The sequence below is a fragment of the Schistocerca nitens genome, chromosome 7 (assembly GCF_023898315.1).
Source record: "Schistocerca nitens isolate TAMUIC-IGC-003100 chromosome 7, iqSchNite1.1, whole genome shotgun sequence".
NCBI classification, from domain to species: Eukaryota; Metazoa; Arthropoda; class Insecta; order Orthoptera; family Acrididae; genus Schistocerca; species Schistocerca nitens.
The window spans coordinates 521761714-521774756 of NC_064620.1; the positions used below are offsets into that span (position 1 = coordinate 521761714).

General features: G+C 44.2%; 1 protein-coding gene across 1 annotated transcript in view; it reads left to right on the top strand.

Annotated features, from left to right (window-relative positions):
• The window catches only part of LOC126195728 (facilitated trehalose transporter Tret1-like), a 150387-nt gene that overhangs the window by 89869 nt on the left and 47475 nt on the right, over positions 1-13043 (top strand). Inside the window, exon 3 of the mRNA XM_049934357.1 lies at positions 5295-5583. Coding sequence (XP_049790314.1) covers positions 5295-5583 — 289 coding nt within the window. The remainder of the gene's footprint in view (positions 1-5294; positions 5584-13043) is intronic.

The window sequence follows — 13043 nt, forward strand, 5'->3', positions numbered from 1 at the left end:
GCAGTCACCGAGTGTGCTTGCACCAGGCACCTGCTGCGGAGGCCGATACGCAGCGACGTTCGCAAAACTATCATTGAGGATATATTACTGGTAGCCCCTCGGTCCATCTGGCCAGTCAGTTGCACGCGTATTCGCCCGTAGCCATCTCCACAATCGTCGTTCGCCCCTGTCATCTATGGCCAGTGATGCGCTACAGTTGCCTCAGCCCCAGTTTTGTATAGCCCCATTTTTCCATGTAAAGCGATGACGACGTTGACGATACACACGTCGACGAGCCACAGTGCTTCAATGCTGTTGCAGATATAGCTCACAGCGGAATGATTCCGCTGGTCTGCGTTGGCCGCTTTTATACTGAGCGCATGATTTAGCCGCTGAAATTAACTCATCGCATGCCTGTCTACAAACACATAATAAGCCTGCAGAATAAACTCGGCACAAATGGAACTGCACGAAGTGTCATATTGAATGGACCGATTTTTTTCCGTGGATTTCGAGTTAATTTCAGTCTTGACATAGCCACAGGGAGTACTGGAAATGAATGGTTTACTCTCGCTATTGTCCGATGTGAGAATGCCTCTCTACCTGGATTGGAATCATTTGCTGACCGAGACGTCATCGCTTACAAGACCTGGCATTGTGGGATAGATGCTAACAAGGGAACCTCCCCATCGCACCCCCCTCAGATTTAGTTATAAGTTGGCACGGGGATAGGCCTTGAAAAACTGAACACAGATCAATCGAGAAAACAGGAAGAAGTTGTGTGGAACTATGAAAAAAATAAGCAAAATATACAAACTGAGTAGTCCATGCGAAAGGTAGGCAACATCAAGGAGAGCGTTGGCTTACGAGCGCCGTGGTCCCGTGGTTAGCGTGAGCAGCTGTGGAACGACAGGTCCTTGGTTCAAATCTTCTCTCGGGTGAAAATTTTAATTTTTTATTTTCAGATAATTATCAAAGTTCAGGCACTCACACATAATCAACTTCGCTCTCCAAAATTCCAGGACATGTTCAGATTTGCTTGGACATATACAGAATTTGACGGTCTACGCACGGAAACATTTGAAAACGTAAAAAACATATGTTTTGACAGAGCACAGGGAAAACTGTGCGACTCTGAAACTGTTGCATTCATTTGATGCAGTTTATGTGACAAACTCTTATGTTTTCATCACTTTTTTTGGAGTGATTATCACATCCACAAGAAAACCTAAATCGGGCAAGGTAGAAGAATCTTTTTACCCATTCGCCAAGTGTGCAAGTTAGGTGGGTCGACAACATATTCCTGTCATGTGACGCACATGCCGTCACCAGTGTCGTAAAGAATATATCAGACGTGTTTTCCTGTGGAGGAATCGGTTGACCTATGACTTTGCGATCAAATGTTTTCGGTTCCTATTGGAGAGGAACGTCCTTTCGTCTACTAATCGCACGGTTTTGCGGTGCGGTCGCAAAACACAGACACTAAACTTATTACAGTGAACAGAGACGTCAATGAATGAACGGACAGATCGTAACTTTGCGAAAATAAAGAAAGTAAAATTTTATTCGAGGGAGGACTCGAACCAAGGACCTTTCGTTCCGCAGTTGCTCACTCCAACCACGAGACCATGGCGCTCATCGGCTAATATTCTCCTTTATGTTGCCTATCTTGCACATGGACTACTCAGTTTGTATATTTTGCTTATTTTTTCATAGTTCCACACAACTTCTTCCTGTTTTCTCGATTGATCTGTGTTCAGTTTTTCAAGGCCTATCCACTGTGTCAATTTATAACTAAATCTGAGGGGGTGCGATGGCGAGGTTCCCTTGTAAGAACCAATCTAGACCTAGTTATGAATATAGTAATATGTCATCGCTTACAAGACCTGGCACTGAGGAATAGATGCCAAGACCCAATTTAGACCTAGCTATGTATATAGTAATATGCCTTTTACATTGTATACCCGCTCCTGTCGTAAAGTTAGTAATGATGAAAAAATACATGTCTGGATGAAAGGACTTGGTGTACTTGCAGAGAATTTAACTGTAATTGGTGATGTAACCCTGGACCGCAAATAGTTTCCTAATATAGCCATTTCGGGAATTCTTCCACCCTTGGCCCGAAAGCCAGTGATCATTTTTTTTTTTTTTTTTTTTTTAGCGTCAGATAAACCACTCCGTTTCCGCATTACGACAATGAAACGACTGCACGGTTTCCGCATCCCCCCCCCCCACCACCACCACCACCAAATCACGCTTTACATACCCTCTATTAATAGTGATTCCACTTGCACGTTGACATCGAACATAGGTGGCGATCACATTACTGACTGGCTCGTCTGTGAAACAACCTACGAATGTTTGCCATATACGCATTGTATACTATAACGTAAAAGTGTACTGTAAAGCAGTTGTGTACATAATTAAAATGGGAAAAAATTAGATGTGGAAACAAAAGGGGGGAGAAGGGCGAGGGAGATAACGGTGGAAAGAAACCAGTGATTGGAGGGGTAGGGGTGGAGGAGGCGGTGCGAGGGAGAGTAATAAGAGAAAAGTGAAAATATAAGGGAGGGATTTGATGGGCAGGGTAAGGAAAGCGGAAAAGAAAAAGATTAGAATGATTCGACATTCGCCTCAGCTCCACTTACGCTCTTTCCTCGTCGTGTCACGCTCCTGCAACACCAACATGTGGCATTTCATGTCGCGGTGGGCAGTGGGGATAATGTACTGGCTCACCAGCGTGTGTACCACAGGCGAGGAGAAGCGTTAAACATTCCAACAAGGGACAACTTTGACCTCGAACGCTCGGAATAACACTCGATCAGAAACAAAAATAGTGGTGTGTGTCACTTCCATGTAAAAAGTTAGCATTGGGCCATAAGTGACATTTAAAAAGTAACATGATATCAATATCATAGGAGGGAATTACAAGTAATTGAGTGACGTCAGTGTATCATCACATTTCCAATCAACAGTGCAAAAAACCCTTTGCTTAAAGTAATTATAATAGCGTAAAACACACTTGTCGCACAGGTCTGATAGTGCTTATATTCTTCCTTATAGAGCTACAGATTTCGATGAAGTGTGTAAAACAAAGAGGAAGAGAACAGTGTGCACAGGTCACTATAGCCACGTTTTTAACTTTAGAGTCGCCTTCGCACTCTAGCAGTCCAATATCAAAAGCCAGACTAATTAAATTTTCAAATGATGAGATGGGTATATCAGTGTCATAACATGCCTTTCACCAATCATACTGCAACATAGACGTATACTTTGCTGCAGAAAATTAATTGTAAATCGCATAATGAACTCTGATGATTAAATCACGACCATGTATCCTCACTTGTGGTTTGTCACACTGTAGTCTTACGAAATCAGCAATCCTTCATTGAGCTTATATTGCCGAAAGAAGTAGACATCAAGGGATTGGAAATATTTTGTTGTAATCGGTGGCAGTATCTTCAGCATAACTTCTTAGCGTCGAAAACTTGCATCTGCAAGTGTACGATCTGTATTACCTGACCAGGAATCACACAGCAATAGGCTCTTTTCACTTGTTACATGTTCGCCATGGACTGGAGTTAGAAAAAGTTTGAAGTTCTTTAGTCATTTTTCTACTTTTGCTTGCGTGCACATGAATGTTTCGTGGACAGCTGTTTCGAGTTTCTTTGAAATATTTCGGCCGAAAGTACCTTGTGCCATTTGAAAACAGACGTATAACTTATTTGCTAGTCTGCCTGTCAGTGATAAATCCACATCGGTTGTATACACGTGTCACTGATAAAAGTCCCATCGGTTGTGTACCTGTGTCACTGATAAAACTACATCGGTTGTGTAGCTGTGGGTAGAGCTACGTACAGACTGCAAAACCCTAGCTGTAGTTTTCTCTCCTCTGTGAGACAGTGTCTATGAGGAAGACATTTCACACTGGAAATTATTCTGGTCACTCTTCCAAACATTTTCTTTCCACACCCTGCTCTCTGATAAAGGTGTTCACTTCTTTTACAAGCTTTTGTGCCTTCTGACGTTATTGTAGCCTTCTTACTTGTGACAAATGTAGCAATATGCCTGGATGTAATACCACATGTCTTAACATTGTCTTAACATTGTCGATAAGAGAAATCGAAGCTTTGAAATTGTCCAGTCCAACAATTTTAGAAGCTTTCTAGTGTCCACATTTGCAGATGCCAACGGTGAACTTAGATCTAGATGACCTTGGTCTATCAAATTGTACCGCGCTGGGTAGCTGCGTTGTATGAGGCGCCTTGCCACGGTTCGCGCGGCTCTCCCCGTCGGTAATGTGTGTGTGTGTGTGTGTGTGTGTGTGTGTGTGTGTGTGTGTGTGTGTATTTGTTTTGTCCTTAGTTTTAAGTTAGAGTATGTAGTGTGTAAGCCTAGGACCGATGACCTCAACAGTTTGGTCCCATAGGATCTTACCACCACCACCACCACCACCTATCAAATTGCATTATTACATGGTCTTTCATAGTTTGTAATTGCGACCGTCTGTTACCTTTGAAACGAGCTCCTGTTCGCCTTTTGCTACATACATAATTTAGAATTAATCTACAATTTAATTTACTTTTAATGCACCTACAGCGCTTCATTAGTTTGCTCTAGGAACTAAAGCCACTATTGTAATGATCTTCATAAGTGTCTTCTAGTACGCTGTCATCAGTATCTTCTAATACACTGGGCCTCGACTGTTTGACAGGAGAGAGTTCGTACTCGGTTTGACTGGATTGTTTCAGTTGCTCTATGGATGAACGTCGTGTATTGCTTGAACAGTCACCTTCAGGTTCAGGTTCTTCTTGTCCTTCAAATTCAGTTTATCGATCCACCTTAACGTCACGTATTTCTGTGTCATCCCATTTCTGAGTTATTATGTAGTATAATACATCCGCGAACTTCTTATCTTCGACCCTGATTTCATTTTCATATTCAGCACGCCGCAACTTTGCCCCCAATATTTGGACCACACTCATCGGACTAAATCTCTTGATATCATTACACACAGTTTACATAGTAACTCGTATCCGAACACTCCAAGAGACAGCTATGCCATTCACGCAACTCGAGAAATTGTTAGTGCAGCTACAGCATGCCATCAGCTGATGGAGCTAGCGGACAAGTGCGGAGTTTTGCATGGAAATAACACAGACCACTGTGTTTTACATGGTCGAGCGTTAGTCTAAGAATGGTTCCTCGCGTTCTAGGTCAAAGACGTCCCTTATTAGTGTTAAACAGGTCAGTTAGTAAGTGGTGCAGCAGCGAAAGACGTCTGCCACTCTCGACACACTGTTGCGCATGCGCAGTGAACCTGAACACGTTCGCCCTGGGCTCGTCCATGGGGTGGCCGGCGATGGCGCTGCCGCAGCTGCTGTCTGCGGAGGGCGACCTCAGAGACCGGCCGTTGACGGTGGACGAGGCATCCTGGCTGGCGTCGCTCATAATCGTGACCACGCTCGTGTTCGTTCCCGTGTTCTCGGCGGTCAGTGCACACATCGGCCGCAAAATGCTCGGATATGTCGCGATAACTCCGCTGTTGGCCAGCTGGATCATCAAGGTGTTCTCGACTTCCGTTGAAGCCCTCTATGTAGCAAGGTAAGAGTGAAAATCTTTAGACAGCATGGTCACTGTATTATGAAATCCTAATTTTTAAGGTTTTTTGGGTTCCATTCTACTAAACTGGTAAAAACATCTGTCTGTATGTCTACTAAGGCCCTTGTTTCGCAGGAATGGCTAGAGGTTTCAAGATGAAATTTCTATCAAATAATGAAGTCTACTGTCCCTTGGCGTTGTACGAGATTTAAGTTTCTAAGTCATCAAAATCTATAAGGTACATAGAATCATGAAATTATCTCAAATATTTTGGTACTCACAAATTAGCTCATCAAAACCTCTAGGGTACTTCCAGTAGACTTAGAATTATGAAATTTGTCAAGAAGCAAAGTTTCACAGGGAAAGTTAATTAAAAAACCCGAAAATTGTTAAGTTGTAAGTATATCACAATTTTTTCCATTTGTTGTCAGTCTGTCTGTCTATCTGTTAATACCCCCCCCCCCCCCTTCTCCTCCTCTTTCTTCAGAAACGGGTTGAGATATTAACTCTAAATTTGTGTCAGATACTATCTCCTCATTGCAATCAAAAGACACAGCCATTTATGTCGTATGATTCTATACTCGTAAACTAATTCACAGGAGCATGTTTCTTTCGAAAAATGGCACCACAATACTGATGCATGAGCAGTAACACAGGACGACGCAGGATGTCCGCGATGTACAATTGTACCGTCAGAGTTTCTTCAATGTCTAACTGCCATGACCTGAGTTATAATTATCCGGTTACAGAACCGGATAATTATAACTCAGGTCATGGCAGTTAGACATTGAAGAAACTCTGACGGTACAATTGTACATCGCGGACATCCTGCGTCGTCCTGTGTTACTGCTCATGCATCAGTATTGTGGTGCCATTTTTCGAAAGAAACATGCTCCTCCACACATGCATGTATCTCCATGAACTGCTTGTGTGATGTTCAGACGTTCCCCGGGCCAGCAAGGTCCCCAGAAGTGTGTCCAATGAAACATGTGTGGGATCAGTTCGAATGTCAACTCCATCCCAGTCCCAGTATAAGGGCATCAAGGACGAGTTACAACAGCTGCACTCCAAAGAGGATACAACGGCTTTATGACACCCTTCCGAATCGAACCAGTGCTTGCATCCAGGCCACTGGTTATTGACCTCATACTGGCAAGTTCTTTGTACTTCGACTTCATTTTGAAATCATTGACACAGTATCACATACTTTCTCAACCTGCGAAGTTTGATTTGCTTTCCTCCTCTCCTTCTGGGTGCTTTATTTCTTTTTGTCAGACATTTTTCACTCTAAAAAGGACGCACCACAATGGAATTATCCGAATGGGACGGAAATCGGTTGATGTGAGTTACATGTACATGCAAAGAGATGATCACAGTTTCAGAAAAATGGACGGTTTATTCAAGAGAAAGAGCTTCACGAATTGAGCAAGTGAATAACGCGCTGGTCCACGTCTGGCCCTTATTCAAGCAAGTTCGGCATTGATTGGTAGAATTATTGGACGTCCTTCTGAGGGAAATCGTGCCAAATTCTGTGCAACTATTGCTTTAGATCGCCAAAATCCCAATGTGGCTGGAGGACCCTAACACTTCTTTGGCCTGAAATCTCTTCGACTGAAGTAAAAATGTCTTCAGCCCCCATGATCAGCGAATACATGTCTGGAAACGCCACTGACAGAAGTGGAATGATAAGTTAACTGTCGCCATTAATATGGCCCGGCAACCAGTAGTGATGGTCTGGGACACCATAGCTTTTCGTAACAGGTCCTCAAACCATCTCGTGATTCTGACGATCTAAAACACCAACTGGACAGAATTTGGCTAGAAATCCCTCAGGAGAACTTCCAACAACTCTATCAATCAATGCTAAGAGAATAACTGCTTGCATAAGGGCCAGAGATGGACCAAAGCGTTATTCTCTCTCTTTTGAATATGTCATGCAATACTTCTCAAGTTGTAATCATTTCTTTCTCTGTACATGTACTCACATCTAGCGATTTCCTTTTTCACAATATCCATGGTTACATACAGGGTGTCCATAATTAAACTTCCTTTTTCAAAACGCTGTAGAAATAACATCAGATTCGAACAGCATGTATTGACGCATGGGACAACGTCATGGAACAAAAAAAAGTTAAAAGTTCAGAAAATTTGACCAATAGCGTCAGGATATGCAAACCAACAGAGGCGTGACACACAGCTGTTCTCAGTTTGAGTTCGAGACGCTCAGCGTGACTGTTTGCATGAAGCATTGCGTACTGCTGGTAAAGCTCTTGTACAAGAACGGTGACTGTTTGCCAGTAGTCCAGTAGAAGTACCGGACACCCAACGGTATGAAAAAAGGCTTTGGCCAGATATCTGCTAAGGGTCTGGACAAAATGATTACAAAATTCGGAAAGACAGGTTCTTTTGAGGTTAAATGTGACTGGGAGAGACAAGCAATTGCTGCGGCATCCGTCGAAGATATGGACACAGCATTGCACGAGTGGTCGAGTGGTGGTGTCCAAACACGCAATGCAAGAGGAATTGACCGGACGTTGGACATGCCTGCAAGCACGGTGCATAAAATCCCACGAAGCATCCTGCATTGCTATCCATTCAAAACCACCCATCTTCAAGAGTTGCTTCTTTTTAGTCTGCCAGGAAGACAAACATTCCCTGGAACATTTTGTGGACAGACGAAGCCCATTTCCATCTCCAAGGACATATCAATACGCAGAATTGCGGAATAAGGGCAATGGGAAACCCGCACGCACATCAGCCGGTACCATTCCATTCCGCAGAAATGACTGTATGGAGCGGCTTGATGGCATCGTTTATCGGGGTGCTGTATTTTTTTGAGGGATGAGTCGAGCGGGTCCTACCTGTACCGTCACTGGTAAACGCTATGAGAGTCTTTGGCGCACCAACGTCATTGCAACCCTTCAAAATGGTTCAAATGGCTCTGAGCACTATGGGACTTCACTTCTCAGGTCATCAGTCCCCTAGAACTTAGAACTACTTAAACCTAACTAACCTAAGGACAGCACACACATCCATGCCCAAGGCAGGATTCGAACCTGCGACCGTAGCGGTCGCGCGGTTCCAGACTGTAGCGCCTAGAACTGCTCGGCCACTCCGGCCGGTTGCAACACTTCAACAGGGTGAATTTGTGGGTATGAGCATTTTTATACAAGACGATGCTCCTCCCCACATTCCACAGTAAAGCGCTGCTGCAGAGGCATTTCGGTAATGCTAGAATTATCAGCCGTCATTTCCCTGCAGCCTGGCCGTCCAGATCACTCGATCTTAGTCAAATGGTTCAAATGGCTCTGAGCACTATGGGACTCAACTGCTGTGGTCATAAGTCCCCTAGAACTTAGAACTACTTAAACCTAACTAACCTAAGGACATCACACACGTCCATGCCCAAGGCAGGATTCGAACCTGCGATCGTAGCGGTCGTGCGGTTCCAGACTGTAGCGCCTTTAACCGCTCGGCCACTCCGGCCGGCTCGATCTTAGTCCGCGTGACTTCAGCCTTTATCTGAAAGATGATGTACTCAGAGCTCCAGTTACTAACGTAGCTGAACTGAAGGCATTCATTGCGTGATGCATTCTGAACTTGATCCCGGAGACACTCCGATCTGTGCAGAACACTCTGCGTCTCGATACCTGCGTCTACCAGAAAACGGCGGACAGGTTATTCAACATGCCTTGCGCCGTCTCACGGCGATTAGAAACCAATGTTATTTTCCTTTTTATGCAGTTTTTGGCCTCAGGACAGTTAAAAGCTTATTTTCCCCGCCGATGTGGTGCGATGTTGTCGTGGTGGATGGGCTTACCTAACAGGCCCATAATTGTTGACTAACTATCTTGTGCAGTCACGCACATTGAACAGTACACATGGTGTAAATGAAACTCAGACCACTGATGCCGTTTGTCTATCATCGTAGCCGACGACCCCATTTACGTCAAGACTATGACAGCACCATCTATCGGTAAAATTTTCGTTAAGTGTTCTTTTTGTCATGACGTTTCCCACTGCGTCAATAATGTGCTGTTCAAATTTGACATCATTCTGAACAGTGGCTCTCTTTCTACAGCGTTTTGAAGCTGGAACTTTAATTACGAGCACCCTGTACTTTGTACACCAACGGCCTTGCCGCAGTGTAACACCGGTTTCCGAAAGATCACGGAAGTTAAACGCTGTCGGGCTTGGCTAAAACTTGGATCGGTGACCATCCGGTTCTGCCGAGCGCTTTTATCAAGGGGGTGCATTCATCCCTTGTGAGACCAACTGAGTAGCTACTCGACTGGGAAGTAGCGGCTTCAGCCACGAAAGCTGCCTGCGCCCGGGAGAACGGTGTACTGACCCTCCATATCAGCATCTAGTGACGCCTATCCGTAAAGGATGATATGACGGCCGGTCGGTCCCACTGGGCCTTTCGAAACTTGTTCGGACGGGGTATATTGTTTGATCGCTAGTTTTCAAGGCGTCCACAGCCGAGAGACTATGCCCTTAGTTTTATAAGCACGAGGTCTCTAAATCTAATCTCGCTGCTAGTACTTCTTTCTTCATTCCCACATAATTGTGCCAATGTGCGATATAAAGTAATCCCTCCAACAAGTCCTCCAACTCGCGCCGCCTTGCGACATTCATTTTTATAGTTAGGTGAAGAACCATATAAAACGACTAAACTATTGCGCTTTCAGTATCGAACAGACTAGAGAGAGCTTGTCGAGAGGATTGCATAAAAGTTGGTTCGATCGGACACCATTATCTGAACCAATATTGGGTGATATCCTTCGATATGCGAGGTGTGCCGAGAAATTGTGTGATGACCGAGGACTGTTTATGAATGTAAAAATGGTTCAAATGGCTCTGTGCACTGTGGGACTTAACATCTGTGGTCATCAGTCCCTTAGAACTTAGAACTACTTAAACCTAACAAACCTAAGGACATCACACACATCCATGCCCGAGGCAGGATTCCAACTTGCGACCGTAGCAGTCGCGCGGTTCCGGACTGAGCGCCTAGAACCGCTCGGCCACCGCTGCCGGCTATGAACGTAAACGAAATCTGTTTTACAATAGGCACACTGGAAACACCATGCACAAGAAAAAATTCGCCGTTCATTACATGTGGGGTATATCACAATGGTTACTGTTTTCCATGTTTTTACGATCAGTAACATCCTTAATCATGCAGTCCTCCACAGGTTACAAATTCTAATTTCCACAACTGTAGGGACATTAACATTAGTAAAATGGCTATTCAAAGTTGTCCTGTTTCCTACTTTTTATTTCTCATTTCCTTACTAAACAATTTTTTCTCCTTTTTCCCGAATAAAGATTATGAAAATACTAAACGAGCACTTTCAACCTACCTCTTCAGTTATTTGATGGATGTATTCCATCCTCTGTCTTCCTCAACAGTTTTTACCCTCTACAGCTTTGTGTACCATGGAAGTTATTCCCAGATATCGTAACACATATGCCATCATCCGGTCCTCTCTTCTTGACAGTGTTTTTCCATACATTCCTTTCCTCGCCGATTCTGTGGACCGCCTCCTCAGTGCCTTATACGTCCACCTAATTTTCAGCACTCTTCTGTAGCACTATCTCAAATGCTTCGATTCTCTTCTGTTCCGGTTCTCCAAAGTACATGTTTCATTTCCATACAATGCCGTGCTCCAAACACAGAATTTCGGAAATTTCTCCCCTAGACTAAGCCCTGTCTATGATATTAGCAGACTTCTCTTGGCCAAGAATGCCGTTTTTGCCTGTGCTAATTTTCTTCTTATGTCCTCCTTTCTCCGTCCATTACAGGTTATTTCTCTGCCTATATTGCAGAATTCCTTAATTTCGTATGCTTCACTGATTCTGATATTATGCTTCTCGCTGTTCTTATTTATGCTGCTTCTCATTACTTTCGCCTTTCTTCGATTTATTCTCAATCCGTATTCCGTACTCTGTTCACTCAGTTCAACTGGTAATTCTTCTTGTCTTTCAGTAAGGATAGTAATGTCATCAGCGAACCTTATCACTGATATCCTTTCACCCTGAAATTTAATTTCACACTCGAACCTTTCTTTCATTTCCGTCATTACTTCCTCGATGTATAGATTGAACAGTAGGGGCGAAAGACTACATCCCTGTCCTACACCTTTCTTTAATCAGTGCACTTCCTTCTCGTTCCCTCTTTGTTCTTACAGATATTATCTATTACCTGCTATACAAAGTATATGAGAATATCTAAAATTTGATATTCGATTTTCTCGAAAATGGTTGAGAGTTGTTTCTTCATGTTCACATATGTTGAAGTCCTAGACGTATCTCGCATCAGTTGTCAGTATGAATCAAACAAGTGGTTGGAAGTTAGTACGCTCCCTCTGCAAGCTACACACAAGCTAATTCTTAACCTAGTGCACTCATTCGATTTTTCTCGTGACAGCCACTGAGCAAAGCGTGCAACCTCGATAACGTAAGCACGTTGTTCCGTACAACCAACACAAGGGAACTACTTAGAATACACCGCGTGCCACAATTGAAGTATCGCTTGTTCGAAAGCTCATAATTGTCCTCACTGCGACATATGAATTTGAAGTTGGCCTAGAACGTTCGTCTGCAATGGTGCCAAAGCGTGGAGCTTTGCGACGTCACCCTCGGGCTTGGTGATATTTCAAACAGCAAAGTGTCAATACATGCTAAAAAAGGCCAGAAGTTCAAGTGCTGTCACATTGGCACCAAATTTCGCCACAATAATACCCAACGCCACCGTGGATGTGTCATGCAATGGGTATGTCGTCACACCCAGTTTTCCCCCCATTTCACCCCTTGTTTTGACGCCTCTGAGATAGAGGTTGGTTGGTTGTTTTGGGGGAAGAGACCAAACAGCTAGGTCATCGGTCTCATCGGATTAGGAAAGGATGGGGAAGGAGGTCGGCCGTGCCCTTTCGAAGGAATCATCCCGGCATTTGCCTGGAGAGATTTAGGGAAATCACGGAAAACCTAAATGAGGATGGCCGGACGCGGGATTGAACCGTCGTCCTCCCGAATGCGAGTCCAGTGTGTCTGAGATAGAGGTCAGAACCGCAACGCCGAGCGTTGGAATCATGCGGTTTTCTTATGGGCGACCGGTGAAAATATTTGAAACACACCGCCGCTAGAAATCGACACGAGATAGCCGTAGAATTGCCCCACGTCTCCCAGTCGGAAGCAAAATTTCCCAGCGTGATGAAAGCAGGACGCCGTCCATAAGGATCTTTGACTCTACTGATACGTCCTGTATGGTTCAACCGGTTTCAAAGGAGATCGTAGGCTAGGATCCCCACTGAACGTGGTCGCACCTCTTTGGAATGCAGTGCAACCGTAATGTTTGCTGCAGTGTACAGGGTGAAACCAATACCGACTTTTCAAAAACCAGTCGATCAAATTTGAACGGATGCGAAGCAGCAAAGGTTGCTTATGCTTCTACTGCTCTC